General features: G+C 27.7%; 2 protein-coding genes across 3 annotated transcripts in view; one reads left to right on the plus strand and one right to left on the minus strand.

The window, feature by feature from the left end:
- Positions 1–22,860, plus strand: part of LOC112686081 (LHFPL tetraspan subfamily member 1 protein-like) — a 327,428-nt gene that overhangs the window by 253,865 nt on the left and 50,703 nt on the right. The window lies entirely within an intron of this gene.
- LOC112686079 (eukaryotic translation initiation factor 4 gamma 3-like) lies at positions 13,589–18,326 on the minus strand. The gene is made up of 11 exons (XM_025558202.1): positions 17,645–18,326; positions 17,414–17,541; positions 16,866–16,919; positions 16,492–16,629; positions 16,222–16,431; positions 15,713–15,786; positions 15,505–15,649; positions 15,298–15,436; positions 14,510–14,676; positions 13,782–13,960; positions 13,589–13,707 (listed from the first exon to the last, which is right to left on the minus strand). Exons 3-11 carry the CDS (start codon positions 16,887–16,889, stop codon positions 13,596–13,598), a joined length of 1,188 nt encoding a protein of 395 aa, XP_025413987.1. The 5' UTR covers positions 16,890–16,919; positions 17,414–17,541; positions 17,645–18,326; the 3' UTR covers positions 13,589–13,595.

A 22,860-nucleotide genomic window follows, 5' to 3' on the forward strand; every position in this document is an offset into this window, starting at 1 on the left:
GATTCCGTCGGTCCAGAACAAGTCACGTATCCCATTATGCTTCCTGAGAATAAAAAAAAAAAAAAAAAAAAAAAAATAAAATCGGTATAAAACACCCTTAAAAATGCGCTGTTCGCCTGTTGAGTTATTCATGACGACTTCATAGCGAGCGGACGACAGGACGGAATGACCCCTGCGCGCACACTATCCCTTTTCTCTCCCCGAACGTACGATAGCCCGGCCGAAACAGCCGCGCCGCCGTCGTCGTCGTTAATGGCCCGCTGTCAAAACGCTTTCAAAACTTCGGTGACGTGTGACCGTTTTAACAGTGCAAACACGTAACGGCAGGACTCGAAAGCAGATACGCCCACCCGCCCACCGCGGAAAAATGGGTTTTTCGAAATTAAACTTTTAAGAAGATTACCGACTATCGTTTTGTTATTTTCGCTCGTCATCTTCCGGGCTGATCGGAGGGAGACACGACAGCTCTGGAAAGTATGGTTTTAAATTGCTATCCAAACAAACCAGTAACGTCCGAACAATGTAATTCGAAGTAGCGAATAGTCTCCAGACAACGTGTGTACTCCTCTGTGACGTATCGCACGCGTAAACACTGCGGTTTTTAATGCGGGAAACATTTAGCGCCTTGTAATACACCTTACATTGCGCACAACTTTTGCGGATATTTGTTTACCGACGGTTTCGGTGAAAATGTTCGCTGTGCAACCTCCAAACATAATACAAAACCTCACGTTTTTTTCAACACAACTTGCGATCAGTGCATCGCCCATTTATCACAAAATAACGTTTATAAATTATAGCAAAAAAAGCGATTGGTGATTCACCGGAGACACGCAATGAACTTCGCGTGAATAAGTTAAACCAATATGTTATACAAACATATAAAAAAATTTTAAAAGAACCAAAACATAAAAAAATATATTTTTAAACTCATTCGATTGTTTTGGAAATCTAATCATAACCGTGGAGTTCGAATTAAAATAGAGTTTTTTACATTTAGGTTGTTCGACGTTCTAGGAGTTGTAATATTCTTAAAATTAATTTCGTTCGTAAGTTACTATTGAGTGGAATCTATTCCACTATAATACCATCAGCCGATTTCGACGATAAAAACTAATAAAGCTGTAACATGTAGGAAACTCGTGAAGTATAGTATGCACTTAACCCAGAACGTCGTTATTGTTGTTCGTAAAATGTCAAACGAGACCTCACAGAAGAAACAACGAGCAATTATATTGCCATTCCTGCGTTTTATTTTACCAAGAATTTCTGTTACAAGAATTCCTCCATAGCTATACCTACGTGTAATGGTCTATTTTTTTTATTTTTTTTTTTGATAAACTGCAATGCTTACATTTCCTATTCCTTTATGTTCCGTCGATTATCGTACGCTGGTGAAAAACAGTGTTGTTTTTTCTTTAGTTTTTAGGTTTAAAATTAATTTCATTATTATTGAGTGAAAATCGTTAAAACTTTAACCATTTGCTTTAGGTAAATTCAAATATTAATCTATAAAATTAGGCTTAAAGTTGATAACGTTTAGCGGTGACTTGAATGACGATTGTAATTATTATTATAGATTGTATTTCATATAATTGTAACTTGTAAATTATGATATAGATAATTCTTTGCTTTCAATAGTTTACATATATATATGTTAAGATGTATGACCGCATAGAAGTGAATGTTGATAGTCACCTGTGTACTTTCAAATATCTCACAATGCGGACATATACCAGTATTTGTTGACATGCGCAATAGTTATTTAGTGAATGTTGACGTGTCTGACAATATGTATAGTTTCGCCCTCCACGACCAGTTTTTATATGAGCTTCGTGCATGATGTCGTGTAGTTCTTCGTTCTTTACATAGTCAATAATTTTAGTTTCACCTACTTTTAACGGGACGATTAGTTTATGATTATCCATAATATCCACAACATCCAAATCGCCTATAATCACTTCGTTGTTTATTTTTTTTTTTTTTTAGTTTAGCATTTGTAACTTCAATTATATATTTATTATCTTTTTCAGTTCTTAAAAAACAATTATCTTTCCTTTTTTTTAATATAATTGCATTAAATTTTTCATAAAATTATCTTTCATATTTTTATCCATTATTAATTTTAATTCGAGTATAATATTATAAACTGTTATTAAACCGTTGCGCTTGGTTTAGAATAAGCGACAATACTGAGGAGGGTCTATATTATATTATCTAGCAAACGATTGACTATCGTATTTTCTCATACGATAACATTACTGACGTCCAAACGTCTTGAATGCATATTGTAACTGGACGATAACGTCAAATGTAATCGAAAATGTTATCGATCCTACAAAATAATACAAAAATACCTTTTACATGCATCGTGCTTCAAATGTGGACAACATTTACCAAACACTGATTGTAAATGTCAACAGTCACCGGTGTATGAACGCGTTAAGACCATTTTGTCAACATTTACTACGATTTTTGGTAAATGTGAACATACACCGGTGACTGTCAACATTCGCCAACTACGTTCATATACCTTAACATATATATTATATATATATGTATTACAAGACGTAAAAGATATAAAATTAGATAAGACTTGTGATTTTCTTTTCTTATAAAAATAAACAAAAATGTTTTTACTTGACATAGTTTTGTTTTGTTTCGATGAAACTGTATATATAAAGAAAACATTTTACGTTATTAACATTTGAATCAAAATAAATACAAATTCACCAATTCAAAATACTGCACCAATGTATTTTGTTCGCCATACTTACAAAGCGTGTATAATAAATCCAAATTGATAAGAATTGGTTACCGCGGTTTTTGCTTAACTTGTTATTCGGATAGTCTTCAAAATATATTATGTAGATTAATATAATATGGATTTTTTTTTATTTCCCCCCGAACAAATAAATAAATAAAAAATGCCCATTGGGATGATTTAAATCAGAAAGAGTACTTGGTCGAATTCTGCGCCTGATATGATAATACGATTTTATTGCAAACGATAAATTTTCCGGAGGAGTATATACGGAGCAAAGCTCTGAAATTATCGGAAAATGTTTTTTTTTTCTTTTCTTTTTACTGTTCTCTAAGGGGCATTCAATTTATTTATTTTTTTTTACGATTCGCTCTGTCGTGTTCTTACAAATAAAAATATATACTTTAATAAGCACCATCAAGGCGGTTTCTGCAGCGAATTAAAAACCGTAAACCTCGGATGGTTTTTGCGCTACAGAGTTTTGATGACCTTTCGACACGCATTTAATCATTGCCGAAAAACAACAATCCAAGACGGACAACACTAAATGTTAAGATATTAGTGGATGGTCGAATAAAAGAAAGCATTAACTGACACTGGTTCTTTAATGCGCAGTCCTAGCCCTTAATCAAAATAATCGACATCGTAAAATTTAATGTTGACCTTAACAAAATGTTTACAAGCGGTTTTAAGTAAAAAGTATTTTTTTTTTTTTTACGTCCAACATTATCGTCGATTTTGTCTTATTTAATTTTGTTTACCGCTGCTATAATAATTACAACACTTTAATTTGTTATAAAGCATCATCTTCAAGGGGTTTTATAAATGTATTCTTTCCTAATTTGATTCTGCAGTAATATCGTAGATTTTAGCTCGTATAAAACAATTATTTAATATCAATGTTTCATTATTGTTTTCGAAATAATTCAGGTTAAATAAAGCAAACTTTACAATGCGTCCGTGGATTGTGTTCATTGATCGGTTGTTAAAATAAAACAAATTTAATGAGATGAAAGATATAATATATAGATGCGTACAATATAATTAATTGACTTGCACCAATTGTTCGAAGAATACGACTCGAATTTACTTATACAATTATAGTTATGCAGTAAACATTTATTCGTGTTCATTGTTTACGAAGTTTAAGATTATCGATTTAAAAATTAGAAACATTTGCCAAATTTGGTGTAGCTTTTATCCAATTTCCACTCGATTTCTCTAAGAAAATACTAATGCCCGAACCCCAGCTCCATCGCATCAGCCGATCAGTACCTATACAGATACTCGTTATTTTAAGAATTTTCACCGATCTGGTGAACGTTCAAACGAAATCAGTTCAATGCGAGCTGTAAGATAATAACTTAGACTCACCGTAAGTTCGTCCGCTCGCAAAACACCTATGGGTGGAGTTGCTAAGATAACAGAATAATGAGTGTAAATTCACCGTTGATTATCTTAATGCATCCGGGCGTGATGTAAATTTTCGGAATCGTATCCCATTAACAAATGCTTATTACCGAACTTCAATTACAATGAACATTACCTTGAAAAAATGTGTTTTGTTTCGGAAACTTCGGCACAGTACTTCTGACTAACCATGTTACTATGCGTAAACACCTGAATAAATAATATATTTTAGTGCATTCATTGCAAATGTCTTATATGTGTCCAACCATTAAAAATGAACAAAAATAAAAAAATAATAACTAATCCGAAGAGATCTGATCGTAATAATATACCCATTAAATGCACCATTGAACGAATGCAATTGAAACAGAAATCTAGTCTAGACGTCTAGTGGTCTAATTTATAACAACGATTGCTGAAAATGAGTCGTACATACGATATATACGTATATATATAAACGTATTACGTATAGTGAAATTGGTGTTCTTTCGGAAGGAAACTCGGAATCCTTTTGTGTCCGGCAACGTTCTTCTTTTTTCAATGCGATGAAACATGGCATTATAAAATGCATCAATGCGATGTTAATCGTTCAGAGCGTTTCGCAAACAAATAGAAATTTCCCGAAGACGAGCCATTAAGATATCTTGTTTAATTTATATTAAGGAACGAACACGTTATCAAAGGTAGATAGGTAGTTTTTTTGTTACAGGAAAATATTTTAATGGAGCCACCAGAATGAAAAAAAATATTTGCTTATAAAAAATGTATTATATTTACTCATTCTAATTTAATTTAAATAATTTAACTATAGAAAAAAAAAATAATAAATTTCCATAAAAAAATAAATAGTATCGAGGGGGCCACCGATATAATATAGGATGAGGACCCACAAGGAAAATCCCTTTTCCCCTATGGGCCTATCCACCCCTGCACATTACAACGGGAAAAATTAAATTTATAATGAACAATTTTATCACGGAAACTCTACCGACTGCTATTGTAAGGAAAACCAAGAGTTGGTATTTGCAATGCATATGAAACCGAATGGTATAAGGGCCTAAAGAATAGTCTATTTTTAAGAGAGAAGGTTGATAAGGGCTTAGAATTAACTTATTTGCCTAGTGATGATATAGTGTGAACACGTCATTACTTTGAAACCTAAAAATATGCGCTCCGATTAATGAAATGAATCATTACTAGAAATCTCTTACGCAAATTTATAATAATCACTCGAAATAGTTAGCTATTTAAAACCGTTTAATTATAAGAAACTTAAACTATCAATACAATCCAGCCCATCAATAATAGTGTTATAATGATTAGATGTGTTTGCTAAACAATAATTATTTTATTAATTGAAGAAAAAAGTAAAAAAATATTTACTTTATTAAGTGAACAAATAAAACCAATAGCGCTTTAAAATAAACAATTCACTTTACGTTTGATTAAAAACCAAGTGCAAAGTTCTTTTATAACATTTATAATACGTCGTTTTGGTTCACTAATCCAATCTATGTGTTTTACAAAATAATATACGAAATGTAACAACACACTTAGTGCGACCCAAAACTATTTCTAAATTATAAGTAGCTAGGAACTGAGATTAGTATATTCATGTTTGAAGATTACAATATATTGTCATCGGACCGTAAAATAAAAAACCCAAATCAATATAAGTGCTAAGAAAATTGACACGCTCACTAACAAAAAAACATTAGTATTTTACTCTTTTTATTGTTTTTTTTTCTGGCAACAAAATCACGTTAAATTCACATCTTTGTTTACGTATAACTTCTTCATCTACATACGATTCGGCAACATATCCAATTTTACATATAATAATTTACCAATTAAAATTCATGCTGACATTATTATCAGCAAGAAGAATATAATTCAAAAATAACATACTTGGCAAAATTTCTTTTTATATTTTCAACTATAAAGGTAAACTATTTTTTTCAATTGGTCAGTGTTGCTCTTCGTGTGTGTGAGTTTGTGTATGTGTATGAGCATGTTTTTTTTCCTATTAAAATCGTACTCTCCATTTTTATGATGGTATTTTATTCGTTTATTTTCAACGTAAATCCATTATGGTGGGTGGTTTTGATAACGAAATGCAATTGTTACCGAATCAACCGCTGGAAATTTCTCTTTCACCCTTCGCCCATTAAAAAAAAATAAAAATAAAAAAATAAATGAAACAAGTTAGAGAAGAGCGGGGAAAAGCAGCAATAAGTTGCCCCCGGGTGTCCCGGGTGTGCCTAATTACTTTACAAATACTACGGATTAAATGGTCCGGAAACATTTAATCACAGTTTCGGCATTTTTACGCTACACCGAACTGGTTAAGCTCCCGCCGAATATTGATAGACGTTTATTGGCATAATACCCTGCTGCTGCAGCGTGTCCCGCGACCCGATATTTAGCGTTTTTGAATATTGGTTGGACGACCCTACTCATCATCTACGCTTTAAACCGTTAGACTAAGTGATTTTAACTCGCAACTTTTGACTACGATTTTTAAACCCGCCTTTGAGTTCAAACTATTTGCGCACTCGTCAACTCGAAAGAGGACTAATATCATTGAAATGCAATTACTGTGTTTTTCGGATGCTGCCGGTTACGACGATTACAGCCACGTCAGTCTTATCGTAAATCGAATGAAATCGTACAACAGATTTTATGAAAATAAATCCACACCGATAACCATTAAAACTATTTTAATGAGCGAAATAATATTAACTATAGTTCAGGTACGCCATGTTGTATTCAATACATGAATACACCGCAATCCGATGAGATCAATAACGAAATAATACACTAACCACAAGTTCGTGCACATAATAAATGATTCTATTTAATTGTATTACCATCGTTATAGCTATCATAAATACGAATTGAAAAATTAATTTTAATATTTATTTTTTAATTTTGTTTACAAATATTCGTATAAATTACGAACAGCCACGAATACAAATTATAATCAACCGTTATCATTACAACTGATGTACTCATATAGCATGAGAATTTTATGTATAGTTTTTATATTCCGAGCTAATATCGTTATGGATATCTTGTGGATTTTGATTTATGTGTAAAAAAACTATTGATATATCACAATATTGATGTACGATTTTTTTGTTTGTGATCCCTGTTCAAATTTTCGCGTTAATTTTTTGCAAATCGAAATCATTATGATAATTTTTTAACATTAAATTTAATATCCTACTTTAAGTCTTAATAATGCACTCATAGGACTTTACTATAATACTAGTTACAACTATTTCATAGTTGGATTTAAAAAATTGTACACAAATATTGTTTTTACATGTACATATAATGTATTTTTTATGTGAATATATATATTATATATATTCACATAAAAAATACAACGTCAAAATAGTTTCTCGAAATCGTAAATTGCTACTCTCTGTCGCTTTTTTACAAAAATAACAGAAGATTAAAAAAACGTCTTCAGAACTAAAAGTTCGTACAACATACAGATAAGTATTTCATATAAGAACTTGTTTTAAATGCTTACATGTTTGCAGAAAACAACAGAAAGGTATTATTACATAAACTATTACAATGTTTTTTATGCATATATTATTATACTCACGAAGTTATATACTTAATAAATATAATTATATCAAGACAAACTAACAAGAAACATAATTCAAAGGTTTGGAAGTAGAAATAGAAGTTCAAGAACTTATAATTTATTATATATTTTATAAAAAGTAATTTATACACAATTATGATAAACAAAAAAAAAAAAAATGATAAAATGTAATTGGTGTAATTTTTGTAATTTCAAGATAAAAAAAAAAAAAGTCTGGTTGAGTGTTCATTACTTGTCAGTTTCAGTTTGATAATAATTAAAACTTTTTCGGTGCAGTCATTTTTTTCATGAACCAAATACTTTAAAGAATCGTCATAGTTCACCTAACAAACGACCTATAAAACTTTTATCATTTGCACTCCACTTAATAATTATTACCATCTGAATCTTGAAAACTTCTGATTTCTATCAATACATAAATTTAAAATTTAAAATTAAGTTAAAAGCAAAAATCTCAAATACAATCCCATGACTGACAGACAACGCTTAAAATTAATTTTCTCCCCTACTTTTTAGTAATTCAAATATATACAATTGAATGTATTACTTCTAAAAATTCTTTATATAAATATACTATGAATAATAATGTAAATATATGAAAACCTCCGTCCGCAATTTTATGGTTTTTAGGTAGGTTTACGGTGTCAATATATATATACTTGTATATTCGATGCGTTTATAAAATATAAGTTAACGCAAAGCTTCGTCATTATTGAAAATATTCAAAATTATCATATTTCAATATTAAATTTTTATGGGGTTATTGATGTTGAAAACTACACTTAAACCAAACCTAATGGTAAGTATATGATTGTGAAAAAAAAATGAATCAATGGTAAATATCTTACATGATTTAGACAAGCACGTACAATATATTTAGACACATTTCCACTTGACAAATAAATAGTACCTACTTTATTCCGTTTGATAAGTGGAAGTTTATTCGTCAGGTGAAGGAAACACGTTATACATATATAATATTACTTATATACAAGGATAGGAAGTACTAGAGTGCCATCTGAAGCATGTTCAACCCTAATAAATTCACTAGCAAACTCCGGGCTTACTGTCAGTAGACCTGCAGTAAAAAGTAAGAACAAGACTATGGAATACCAGAAAATATCATATAAAACAGATGTAGATACGTATAGGCAACATTTCTCATTCTTACAGTAAATAAAACTATATGTGTCCAATAAATCGGTTCGAGTTGTATAGCATTTATCTAAGATCATTAAATAATGTTCACTAAAACTATAATTCATAGTATATTTATACAATGCTGTAAAGATGTACATGTATAACAATTAAAAACATTAAACGTTTAGATAGTAATCACTTCTAAACAGGCCCGTATTTAGGAGGGGGCACGGGTAGGCACATGCCCGGGGACGTCAAGTCTCAGGAGCGGAAAAATATTTTAGTAAAATTAATTTTAAAATTGATGTGTTTAATGAAAAAAAAATAAAATAATAAAAAAAAGAAAATAGTATGTTTTATTATGTTATAATTTGTAAATTATAAAAAAAATTGTATTTTATTATATTATAATTTGTTAATTAAAAAAAAAAGGAAATTGTATGTTTTTTCATGTTATAGTTTTTTACTTAGAAAAAAAAATTAAATGATTTTCATTTATAAGTTTTATTTTAATATTAAAGAATCTCGATTATGGACGAAATAATAAGTGTTCTATTATTATTATTTATTTTTGGGAGGGCATAAATTATATGCCCGGGGGTGCCAAATTTATAAATACGGGCCTGCTTTTAAATCATAAATGAGTATTGAGTGTTCGCATTTAAATTATATTCAATTACGCATGATGTTCGGCAAAAATTTTGATTTATTCCTGCTACCCGTTGTTCTACAGTAACGAATTGGGTTTTTGATAATAAAATACCGTTCGTTTGTTTAAATGATAAGGTTCAATATATTTTACTAATTATACGTCGAATAATATAGCGTTGTGGGATTATATTCGTAAATAGAATATCTGGCAATCGAGATTAAAATACGTTAGGTAATTTGAGATCCAAGATTGGATAACACTTAAAATGACAAATAGACGAACGAGTATTTTTGTCCTCGATCTCTAATTCCGATTCCAATAAAAGGATGTTATAAGATAAGTAAAATTTTATTTGTACATATTTACAAATATCTTGACTGAATAAAATAAAATGTAATTCAAAAACAGTCTTCGCCTTGCTTTCATTAAAAAATAATATAATTCCATTTATTTATAAAAAATAAATGTAATATTAGCTCGTATTAATATTTGTTATAAAAATGTAATTTAAATTTTAGGTTGTAATCTAATCAGGTATTATTTTGCAATAATTTAATTCCAATAATTTTCTAATTTTCTGTTGGCATGAAAAATCATTAAATTTTTCATTAATTGTTAAACGAATAGAAAACTTGGGAATCTCGCTGTAAGGAAAAAATTAATATATAAGTATATTTTAAATTATCATCGTTGAGTTTTATGTTTTGTATATTTTCCATCGATACAACTAGCTTCTACATAATCTGCCGAACACAAAATTAATATTTATGAGATAATTAATTACTATAATGGGGTTTGAATCAATTGCCTTGGAAAATAGTTAATCTCTCACTATTATTTCAAACTATTCGATAAGCTATTAATTTCTATGACAGGTTTTTCTCCATTTCAACCACACCTAAAGCAGGTGCACGTTGGCAGCAGTTAAAATAGTTTTTAATTCTTCAAGTTATTATAAAGATGAAATGCAATTTTTTTTTTTTTTTTTTTTTTTAATCCGTAGGTACCACTAAAACATTTTGTAAAGAAGTATAACATTATATTATAAACTTGCATTCACTAATATCTATGAATACTTACGTGATACTGTTGATGGGCTTTTCATAAATCCAGTTTGGTATTCAACAGTTTTACAGGACGTTTCATAGTGTTTACAAAACGAGTTATATGTGTTGTATTATTCGAAGGTTCTGTATATTATATACCAACTTTGGTATAATCATAAGCCACTATCATAGGATACATTTTGTTGCCTTTGAGCACTTGGCTGCATACACTTTCTAGTTGTCAACAAATGAAAGCAGCAAAATATACCCATAATAAATTATTTTATATATTAAATATTTATTAATAATTACTTTGTACTTATTAATTTCACATGCTTTGATAAATGATTCTCGAGAGTCAATAGAATCGGCATTCCATAGAGCATAGAATATAACTAATAGCTAAGTCTATCAAAGTTGTTATAACAGTTATGAAAATTCCTGTGTAAAAATCATCAACGTATGAATCGACACGGAAAAATAGTTTTGGGCCTTTGACCACATAATCATTTTGTCTGCAATCAAGAATAAATACATCATAGTAAAACAATTTCTTTTTGCACAACTGTAAACGGATTTCTAATTGGTGGTGCTCTCTCGATGTGCACAGTAGTGCGATCCTAACATGTTGATCAGTGTTACGTACGTTGTACACATCATAAAGACTGTGAAAAAACAACACGTTGCCCAAATCGTGCAAGAATTTCTTGAACCATTTTTACCGATAGAACGACAGTTTCGCAGTCTCATCCCTGATGAGTCTTTCTGGATCTAGCGGTAATCGAACCAATCACTAAACACACACCGAACTCACCCTATGGCTGAATCAACATCGGAATCCTTCAACAATGCATTGTGTCCCTAGAGAATATCCTAGATATACCTTTTTCCGGGCTGACGGAGGGGAGAGTCAATGGACACAGAGGATAGGGGTAGGCAGTTAACAGGAATAACGAAAATTATCAAAAACAAATTCTAACGAGAAAACTTACATGCGTAAAACGTGTTACGTGTATGCAACGTAACTGGAGCGTAACAGACAACGGCTATCATTATCACTGAATATAACGCCAATAGTGTTCTTGTTGATAAGCCGATAAGTGATGAGCTTACAGAGAATGGACACCCTTTGAATTTTTACAGTCAGAAGCACGATACGTTTTTACGAGATATTAAAATTAAAATAAAATAAAGATTGACCAAGAGGTAAAAAAAAATGATCATCCATAAAAATAATGAAAAATTTATAATACATTGTTATTAGAATTATGGAATGATATCCAAAAGAATTTCAATTACATTGCGCAGATTATTTTAACGCTGAGAGTTACTCGTTGCTATTCTATAATTTTAGTATTCATCTCCGCTAGTTAATCTGGTACATTAACTTATTTAAACGATTGACGTGATGTTTATATATGATATTTGATATATGTAGTATATCATTATATTATGTGATATTTATATATGTGAAAAGAAATGGTGATGTAAAACTGAATAGTTTTTATTATTGTTATTCATGTTTTACAAAAAGTATTTTTGAAAATGTTTAATCATAAATACAGACTGTAATTAGAAATGTAAATATTTCTTAAAGTTTTACTCTTCATTTAATGGCGTATTATTATTATTTAATTTATATTTTGTTTTCGGAAACATAACCCACAGCAATGTAAATACATGCATATGTGTGTGTGTGTGTGTGTGTAGTTATCACATATATTATTATATTTACAGTTTATTAGATTAGAAAAGCATATTTTATAATTATAATATAATGAATAATACCAAATATATATGTAATTGGAACTGCAATACATAGGTATTAAAGATTTTAATCAGTTTTAAAAAATAAAATTAAAACTTTTCCAATAATTATGTATTACCTTATAGATAATGTTTAGAAGCACAGAAAAATATTGAAATATATTGCTACGATTGGTTTAAAATAATTTGTTTTGTAAAACTAACACTTTTAATACATGAAATGATATACATATGACAGAATTCGTATGTTACATCGACACATCACTAAATACATACATAAAAATAAAATGCAATTACGAGTAGGCAGGACACTATAGGAGACACTATTAATTTAAGTTTTTTTTTAATACTATAATATAATTAAATATTTATTTCATTAGTTTGGTTATGAATTAAGAAATCAATTTTCTAAACTATTTACAGTAAAACCTGTCTAATATGGAAACTTGTCTTATATGGAAAATTTATTCGGTCCCGACGACTCAAATACATTTTTAAATACATCATGCCCTGAGAAGATGGAACTTGTCTAACGTGGAAATGTAAACAATATTTTTGTCATGTAGCTGTTTATCATGGAAATAATTGAAAATGATAAGTTAATAAGTATAATCTATATTGATTTTGATTATTTTGTTGCACTACATTGATTTTTTCGTTATTACTTGAATATTATAATATTTTTTTACTCATTACTGCTCTATTAACCTAATTAATTTAATAATATAGTTATAATCAAATAAATTCTCAATTTCATATTAGAATTAAACTTAAAAATCCAATTGTGTTTGCTTTAACAATTAATTTTTTGTTAATAATGTATAATTAATAATGTATACTCATGTTAATTCGTGAGATACAATAATTTATGACTGAAATCTCAGTAAAAAAAAAAAAAATTAAATAATTAAATCTATTAATTATATGTAACACTTGAATTTTTTTTTGATAATTTTGCTAAAAGTATTTAAGAAAAGCAAAATTAAAGATCAGTAATTATTAAGACGTGCATTATTTAACAATAATAATAATGTATTTCACATTTAGACCAACAAAAATTGTATAATAATTTAAAAATTAATCTTGGACAAAAAATTCGATTTGGAAAAATAATTAAAAAAGTAAAAAAAGAAAAAGTAAAAAGAAATTAGAATATAGAATATAAAAAAACAGTATAAATCAAGTTAAACAATATTAAGCTGAATTCATATCAAGATATGTAAGCCTATTAGTGATGTCGAATATTAAATCTGATAATCTTGGAAATTCTATCTCCATTTCTGAGTCATCCATTACTTTGTCAATTCTAAAATATGAAACAAAAATAAAATAATAATTAATAAAATTTAAAATACAGAAAATTTATATTATTGTATTCACCCCGATAAAACCGAATTACTTAATAACAAGCCTTCTATAACAAGTTTGTCTAAAAGTATACCAGCCTTATGGCGAATACTTTGATTTTCTTTTAGTGTTATATGTATCATAGAAACAATAAATGATACTTGATCATATTTTATCCATGAGTTAACATTATTTAACATATGTACAATTTCCTGTAAATATTATTAAATAAATAAACATATGGTGGAGTCAAAAAGTTATTGCTATTATTATATATAATATTATAAAATGTGATGGTTATATAATAATATAGATAATTATGTCAAAAAAATGTTTAATATTAGTATGAAATAGATATCTAAAAGAAGTAATTTAATTATTTGAATCATTGCTATTATCAAGTCGCCAAAATGTTCATACAAGTGAGCTACATTTGAAATTTCAAGTTTCTAATAATCGATATCTTTGAAACTTAAGTATATTTGTTTGATGAGTAATACAAAAATGTTAATAGTTATTTATTCTTTTTTTTTATAATAATAATCTAATAGTGAGTACCCAAGTAAAAAAAAAAAGAAGTTTTTTAAATTGATATCAAATTTTTTTATAACCATCGATCTATGTTTCTAGAAAGATAAACTACAAAAAAAAAAAATTGTTTTCATAAAATTATTATCTTAATCAAAATGTATTCTTCTTATTATTTTATTATTTTTTGTATTTAAAATACTGAATATAAAATAAGTTAATCTACTACATACATTGATACTTTTCTTCGTGTCAAAATTGTTAAGAACAACAATACATTCATCAATAATACACTGGGCCATTACAGTATATGATTTAAATTCATATGATTTTTTTAATTGCTCTGGCAATTTTTCAAATGAACTATGTTTCTCATTGCCCTCAATTAACATAACAGGTTCTGTAAAATATATATTTATAACCATTATAAAAAATTAAAATGATTTAAATAGTTCATAAATTATGTTATTTAGATTCAATCAAAAAACGTATTAAATTATAATAAAACTGTTCAGAAGATACATGATATCTTCTGAACAGTTTTATTAAAAAAAAAAAATACATGATATTTTGTAAATAATTTATTAATTTTATTCAATAAAAATAAGATCTTTATGTCTTCGTAATGAAAACTTAAAGAGAGATCATTATTGCGAACCTATCATAATTTTAAAAAAAATTTTAAAAGCAATTATTTATTGCTGCATAAAAGTTTATACTAATACAAAATTACAAAATAATCTAATTTTATGCTACATTCTAATATAAAATTTGAAAATAATGTTACAACTTTGTATAATTGCTAAACATATATAAAAGGCATAATTTGAAATTTTAAAATTTAAATTGTTGAATATATTATAATAAAAAAAATTATAATTATACGTAACATATTATAAAAACATTAATAAATCTTAAAACAATTCTTTAAAATAAATGCATAATATAGTAATTTAAAAGTACTTTTTCTCTAATGAATAATAATATTTATACAGTATGATTTGAAAATTGACATTATTACCTTCATTTATCCAACCTTTTAAATTCAAGTTTTGTATTTTGAATATCAAAGACTTTAAAGTTGGTGAAATTTTTATGAGGTCAGAATTTTTAATTTTAAATAATAAAATACGATATACTATACTGTCCAAATTATGAGTCTAAAAAAATTAAATAAGAGATTATTTTTTTCTATAATTTCTTAATACCTTAATATTTTGGTTATTACTTTTGATAGTTTTGGTCCTGCTATTTGTAATATTATACATAAACAATGAATATTTAGAACATCTTTTACTTTCATTAATTCGTTAATGAACGCCATTATATTTTTTTCGGTAAAAGCCCCTTGTTTGAATAATTCACCGATAAATCTATAAAAATATTACTTCGTACAGGATATACAAATAATTAATTAATTTTACTTGAAAACATACTTGCAATGGGTTAAAGACCTATTATAATATTGGAAATGAAAATTATTCAATCTATTCTTGAAATTATATGGTGTCTATAACATATATCAAATATTAATACTATTTGATAATCAAATTAAAAAACACATGTAATCAATTGATAGAAAATGTATTTGAATATAATATGGTTTTAGTAAAAGGCAAATTAGAATGATTAAGTTTGAGTAGTTTAGATGAGTAATCCTATCCAAATCAGTTTACTTATTAGCTATTATTGTTAATTATATAATATATATTTTGTAAATAGTATTATGTATGAATAAGTCTTGATTAAAAATGATACAAATCAGTTTATAAATAAAAATTAACTATGCAAATATCAATACTGAGATTCTTCTTAAGCTTGAAGTGACTTAAAACTAATTTAAAACTAATACTTTTAATGATTATAGATTATATTATAAAATCTAGTATAATTACAAAAATACTATTATTATATTAACAATATATATATATATATAACTAGTTACCATATTACTGTTCATAAACTTTTCTTTTAATGTGTGTACTTCTTTTTGAGGAGTACGAGAATAGTATGACGTAAAATCATCAAAGCTTTTTTGGGCTAAGACTTTCTGAAAAGTTGCCTTAGAATTGTGAAGTGTGTTAAACGCACCATCATTGACCATGTATGCGCATAACTGTGCGTATAAAACTGCGAAATTTGATCTATTTAAAGCCTAGATAAGTAAAACAAAAATATGTTATAACTATTATAATTATTGATAATATTTACATACCTGAAAATAAATTATATCCACAATGTTTTCGAATATATAAATTGTTCTCTTCGGTATGGAAATAATTGTTTTTGCCATTTTATCAAAATTGTTAATATTTATGCGATGGACAATTGATTGTACCATATTAAATATTTCCTAAAGTAAAAAACGTTTAAAATAATAATTCTAAATATTTTCTAAAAATAAAATTAATTCAATAAAATGAATCAAATGAAAAATATAAACAACAGTACAATAAATTGAAATTATTAACTTAAACATAAAATACACATTTTTAGTGAAATTTAATAATTGTCATATATAAGATTAATATTATTATTAATTAAATCGAACTTACAAATATTTTAAATTATACAACATTGAATACTTACAACCGGTTTACAACTAATTTCCATAGTTGTTGTTAAATGAAAAAACAAATATTTCTGTAAATAAAATTTTTTTTATAAGTAACATAAATTATATTACAGGGACTCCATAGTTAAATTATATAATTACTATTTATTAGTCACAAATTTAGGAGGTAGGTAAGACCGATATTTGAGGGGTAAAAATGTTGGTTTAAACATAATTACTAGTTACTTATAATTAATTTAATTATATAATTATAGTCTCACAAAGAAATATCATTTGGTAACCTTAATATAATTATTTATAAATGAAATTCTCTTTAATTTCAGTTAACAGTAAATGGATAAATATAAAACGTCTCTGGAGGCAAAATTTTATTATTAAATAAATTAAACAAATCTTAGAGTAAAACCAACTGGTCTGATAAAATTACTTCATACGTGCAGTAAAATATCTAGTTTTAAAACAACATCATGCATAACTATAGGCCTTAGTAGAAGTTATCATTAAAACAATTTAAATAATATATAATTTGAATTAAGAAACAATGAAATAAATTAAATAATACCTTTCAACTGTAATCTGGACTTGACAGTATTTTATACGACCGAGATTGATGATCGTTGATGAAATTAATGGTTTATAAGATGCAAAACATCACACAAAAATGATCAAACCAATTGTTAGCGCGGATCACTAAACAATATAATGGATATAATATTGTTGAACCGAAAAATGATTTCTTCATTGACCATACGCCATTGCTACATAATAGATAATTATGTAACATATAACTTACCAAAATCGTATATTCACGCATACATAATTTAGATTGTGATCACGGAAAATAATTATGTTACTATCCAATAGTCAAATCCAGATGGCTGTAAACTAACAATATTCGTGTTTAATGCACGAAAGTGTTGTACCTATTTTTGTATCTAACGAGAGTGTGATTCGTATTGGATACAAACATGCGAACCGGCTATTCGAGCATTCAATGTGGCCGGCTAATTAATTAAAATGTACATTTTGAGCGTTAAGAAATACGTTTTTTTTTTTTTTTAGACTTAATTTCTTTAATTATATCACGGACATAAAGGTTTTAAGATATAATCTCGTTAAAAATCGATTTATTCGTTTAATCGTTTTAATCTCAGAGAACAAGTTTTTTTATTTATTTTTTTTAATTTGAGATAAAGGCTTCAACATCTTATGGTTATTAGCCTCGGTGATATACGACTGCGGACGGTTCTTATCGGGGCAACCTTTTTAATCGAAATTATAGTTTATCAGCAGACCCCCAAACATTACACTATTGCGGACACATGTTGCCAATTTTATAAATAAACCTTCGATAATGTGAGAATGTGGAATTCCTGAGCGTATTAAGTTTAGTATGCAGTTACAAGTCATTTTTGTTAAATACTGCAGTTAGAAGAAATTAAATTGAAGAAGTTTAAAAGAAACTCAAGGCGAAACTGAGACAACTATTTCATCCATAAACAAAGGTCGAGAAAAATCGGTGGCAAAAAAAGATTTAGATAAAATCAACCTGACTATACAGAGCTATAATGATTATAAAAATCACCAAAACATGATACAATATTTAAAAAAAAAAAAATAGTTGTTATTACAGGGGGGAAAAAATATAAATGTTTAACTTTAAATGTTTATATTATATATTATTATATTAATAAACTGCGTCGCACAACTTGGCAACGTTTCATTAAATTTCGACCGCAATCGTGTCATTTTTTGGATGATAAATAATACCTTTTGTTATATAATGATCGTCCGCAAACGGGTTGCAAAAAAGGTAAAGCGTCCGCAATCGTGTTTCACCCATTATCCTACATTTATAACAACGTGAACAGAAATAAGTATTAACAGATGTTTACAATTTACAATTTATAGTAAAGGTGTGTGTAATGAAAAGACTTGCAAATTTCTTCTGCGTTTTCTTCATTGAAAGCAAGTCAGAGGGATGTTGAGTGTTTGAATATTTTCAGTACATCACCGTATTTTGGCATCCAATAATAATGTGGTAAATTGATAGGTTTTGATTGCCTTTCTCGCATAATGGAACAAGTTCCTTAGTTATGAAAAATAATTAATTTATTTGAGAGGGAACGTTGGTCAATTTTTTCTACCATGTATCTAGAATTTTGAGATTAATGGTGTCGAGTGACTCTAAGGATATGGTTAAGTTTAGTTTTAAGGCATTATGAGGAAGTGTGGCTTCATTTGCAATTTTTTTCTGTTTTTTCTTTTCCAGAGATGCCGACGTGGGAAGGGACCCACATAAAAGTGAATTTTGTATTGTTTGTAGATATAAGTTCCTGAATATACTACACTAGTTCATTTTTAGAATATAGGGGTTTAAGATTTATTTTAAAGAACTTTTTCAAGTTTTCAGTTTTTCACTTTTTCAAATTTTTCAAGTTCACTTTTTTTCACTTTTGAGTTAGATGGTTTTACGTAGACTATGTTTAAATATCATAAAATTTATAAATAACTAGCTGGCCCGATAAACGTTGTTTTGTCATATAAATTATTTCTAGAGAATATTTTGTTAGAAAAAAATAACTAATTTAATATAAGTGTGTAGGGATTTGATATATAAATAGAAGAGGTATGTGGAGTGCTGTGATCAGTGACGGAATCTAAAAAATGAAAAATATCAAACAATTATTTTTTTGATAATTTAATAAAATTGATCCTTTAAAATTATTTATATATATATATATATATATATCGCTAATTATGACAATATTAATGAAAACAATATCAATCCCTTAATGCAACAGAGTGTACAATATTTGTTGTTATCCCATCTTACGGCAACACAAACAAACTGGATGGTTCAAGAGCACGCCACGTGTAATTGTCCGTGTGAAAAACATGATTTTGATTGAATCGCAAGTATCGAAATCGTTCCCTCTCTATCTTTACATACATGTCGACCATTAATTGTTGACAAATCTCACGACATCGTAGAATAACGTTATCCTGATCGCATCTAACATCAACCGATATGCATAATAATCCTTATATCATTCTTTTTTGTTTTGACACCTGTTGCAGGATCTTATTGTTTAATATTTATACAATACCTGTCATTTAATACCAAAAGTAAAATTAATAGATTTTAAATAGTTTTTTATAGTTTTTTTTTGATAGTTTCATTTAATAATTTATTTTCAATTGCACAGTTATCGACCGGGTCAAAAATTATTAAATTAAACTACAATTTATTAAACAATAGCACTTTTCCAACATTTTTTTTCGTAAAAACCTTCTTCTGTTAATTACAAAAAATTAAAACAAATTTTAACCAAAGCTGGGCTAGCCGTTCTCAATTGATAAAATGTTATACATTTTGGGTTCTATTTATATATATATATATAATATAAATAATAAATAAATAAAACATTTTTGTAAAATAATAAAACAAATAAAACAACATCTGGAAATAATTGTATAATGCGTGACATAATTTACATGTATGATATGCTAATAGCATTACATAAAAATCTCATGCCACTGAACCCTACTTATGCAATATTCAGAATGTTGACAATTATTTGACTACATGTTTCCGTATTGTGAATTTTAAGACGTTGCACAAGACAAGGAAAGCTTTAACGCCTAATTCTTTAAATAAAAATAATGAAGTAAAATATTTTACTAGCATTTTATACAAATTTAACTTTTTTTAAGTATTTAGTAAAACTACTGAGAAAATCAGAAATGCACCAATGTTACAAACTTATAACCATATTCAATTTTTTTCGAATTTTCTATGTAGTTCTTTTTTTATATTTTGTGTAATTTTATTATTTATAAATAAACGTTTTGCGTTTAGATATGGAAAAATTGTAAGTCCAATACCTACATTCATGGCTCTGTTTTAGTCAAAATCAAAAATAATAAAATTTTACTTATTGGTACCTAATAAATAATTTATAGGTAATAATAAAAATTAAATACTTTAAAATTTTAATTAATAAATACTCCACATAGTTGAAAATTAAATAATTTTTCCCATAATATGTAAATGTATAGTAGATTATTACTGTTTCAACAATATATATATCCAACTATATAATACAATTAATAAATATTTTATCTATATATTAGCTTTTACTAGGATTGCTGGAAAGAAGTTAAGTTAAAAATTAATTGATCACTGTAGGAAATTAATAAATAAATTAAAATTTTCTTAAATTAATTAAGGTTTATAACTAGGTAGTGTAAGAATTTGATAGATTTAATATTATAGTGATTTCATTGAATTGTATTTATATAAACACAGTTTTGTCTATTACTAACAAATTGCATAGTATTTCAGTGATACTGCCCTACTCAATATATTATGAACGTAAATAATATTTTGTAATTATTTGTTTTTTTAGGGATATTTTTCGATTTAGATTAAAATTGAAAACCTTGTTAAAATCCGTTGTAACAACAAAAGTAAAAACAACAGTAGATTTACCTTGAAGTTAATAAAACGTGTGTTTTATTCTTTTATTTTGCTTTTGTTCGACATAATACAGCAAGAAAAAAAAAAGTGTTTATATATTGATATTCAATCAATTATTGATGATTTTTCAATAGATATTGATTTTCCTTAAAATATTTTATCGACAGTATACTTAAAGAATACGACGGCGACATTGTCAGAAACGTTATAGCCTCTCATTTTATAGTTCTAAAACAAGTACAATCTTAGAATGAAAACAAAAAACTTTTTTAGGCCTTATATATATATATTTTTTTTTTTTTTTGGTATAGCAGGTACCACTTCTGTTCATGACGCAGTTAACGTGTAAATCCGTTCTTGTGGTTTCGAGAAGGAAAAAAAAATATTGAAGTACTTTATACGTATATACTCCAGGCGAGATTGTTTCTTATGCATGCTAATGCCAAGAAAGAAGGAAACTTGTGCGCACACATATACACGCCGTGAACGTGCACACTAGAATGGGGTCGCCGCGAACTTTCCGCTGGGGAAGTGATTTCTTTGAATGGAAGCGAGAGGACTTTTTGGACTTACATGAAGTCATAAATCGACCTTTAGCGACGCACCGGAGTCACCACCCAAGTTAACGCATTAGTCAACTTGTAAACTTTACCCTCGTTAGCAGGCCGTATTTGAAATAATTTTGATTTCGACCGTGCACGTATATGTGTACATACGCAATATATTATATGATTCCGTGCAGCCGCGTTGGCGACCGTAATACTACAATAATAGTACAATAATAATGCCCTATTGACCACGCATGAAATATCTTTCCCCCCATAAGCCAATGTATTGATATTTATTGCTGTGCGCGTTGGCGTGAATATCGTTTGATATTTGAGGGGTCTGAAACGCTGGCTAATTCATCAAGTGTTCGCAGCAGTGAAATGCACGCCTAAAAAATCATTCCAGACCATGCTCGGTTATTAATATTAAACTTTTTCCCGATATCACAATGAAGTTCAGTATTAAAATGTACATCAAATTTTTACAAAAACGTATTATTTCGCTCTTCTCTTTTTCCAGTTAACCTCTTTAGTTCTGTGTAGTTTGACGGTCTCACACCGGTGATAATATAATATGTATATATCAAAGAAAATATTAAAAAGAAACAAGTTATAATAATAGAATAAAATCGGTAAATATTTTATTAAATATATGCATGACTAGATAACAATTGAAGTGTATTGCTTTAAAAATAAATAACTTTTATAAAAATTAAACTGTACGTACTAGTATCATAGCATTTCTATAAAAAAAAAAAAAAAAACTATTTTTAACTTTACTCTTTTAGTTTTTCATTTACCCCTTAATTATATTTTCAGTGAAATACTGAATTCAACGAATGTAAACGTTATTGATATTTTTGAGGGACGTAATTACCCAAATCATCTTCCCTCATTTGTGACTATGTGTGTGCAGTACGGGCACGCGTATGAAATATTTCATGAGGAGAACGATGAATATATTGAACTCTACAATGA

Source organism: Sipha flava, unplaced genomic scaffold, assembly GCF_003268045.1.
Source record: "Sipha flava isolate LNK unplaced genomic scaffold, YSA_version1 2_pilon_pilon, whole genome shotgun sequence".
Taxonomy (NCBI): Eukaryota; Metazoa; Arthropoda; class Insecta; order Hemiptera; family Aphididae; genus Sipha; species Sipha flava.

Excerpts from the sequence above, each read along its gene's own strand:
- LOC112686079 (XM_025558202.1), bottom strand. The coding sequence starts at position 16,889 with ATGGAAATTAGTTGTAAACCGGTT. Across the intron at positions 15,787-16,221 it reads AGTTTATGAACAGTAATATG|ACACCATATAATTTCAAGAA; the intron begins GTAACTAGTTAT and ends TATATGTTATAG. Across the intron at positions 13,708-13,781 it reads AGTAATTCGGTTTTATCGGG|AATTGACAAAGTAATGGATG; the intron begins GTGAATACAATA and ends TTCATATTTTAG.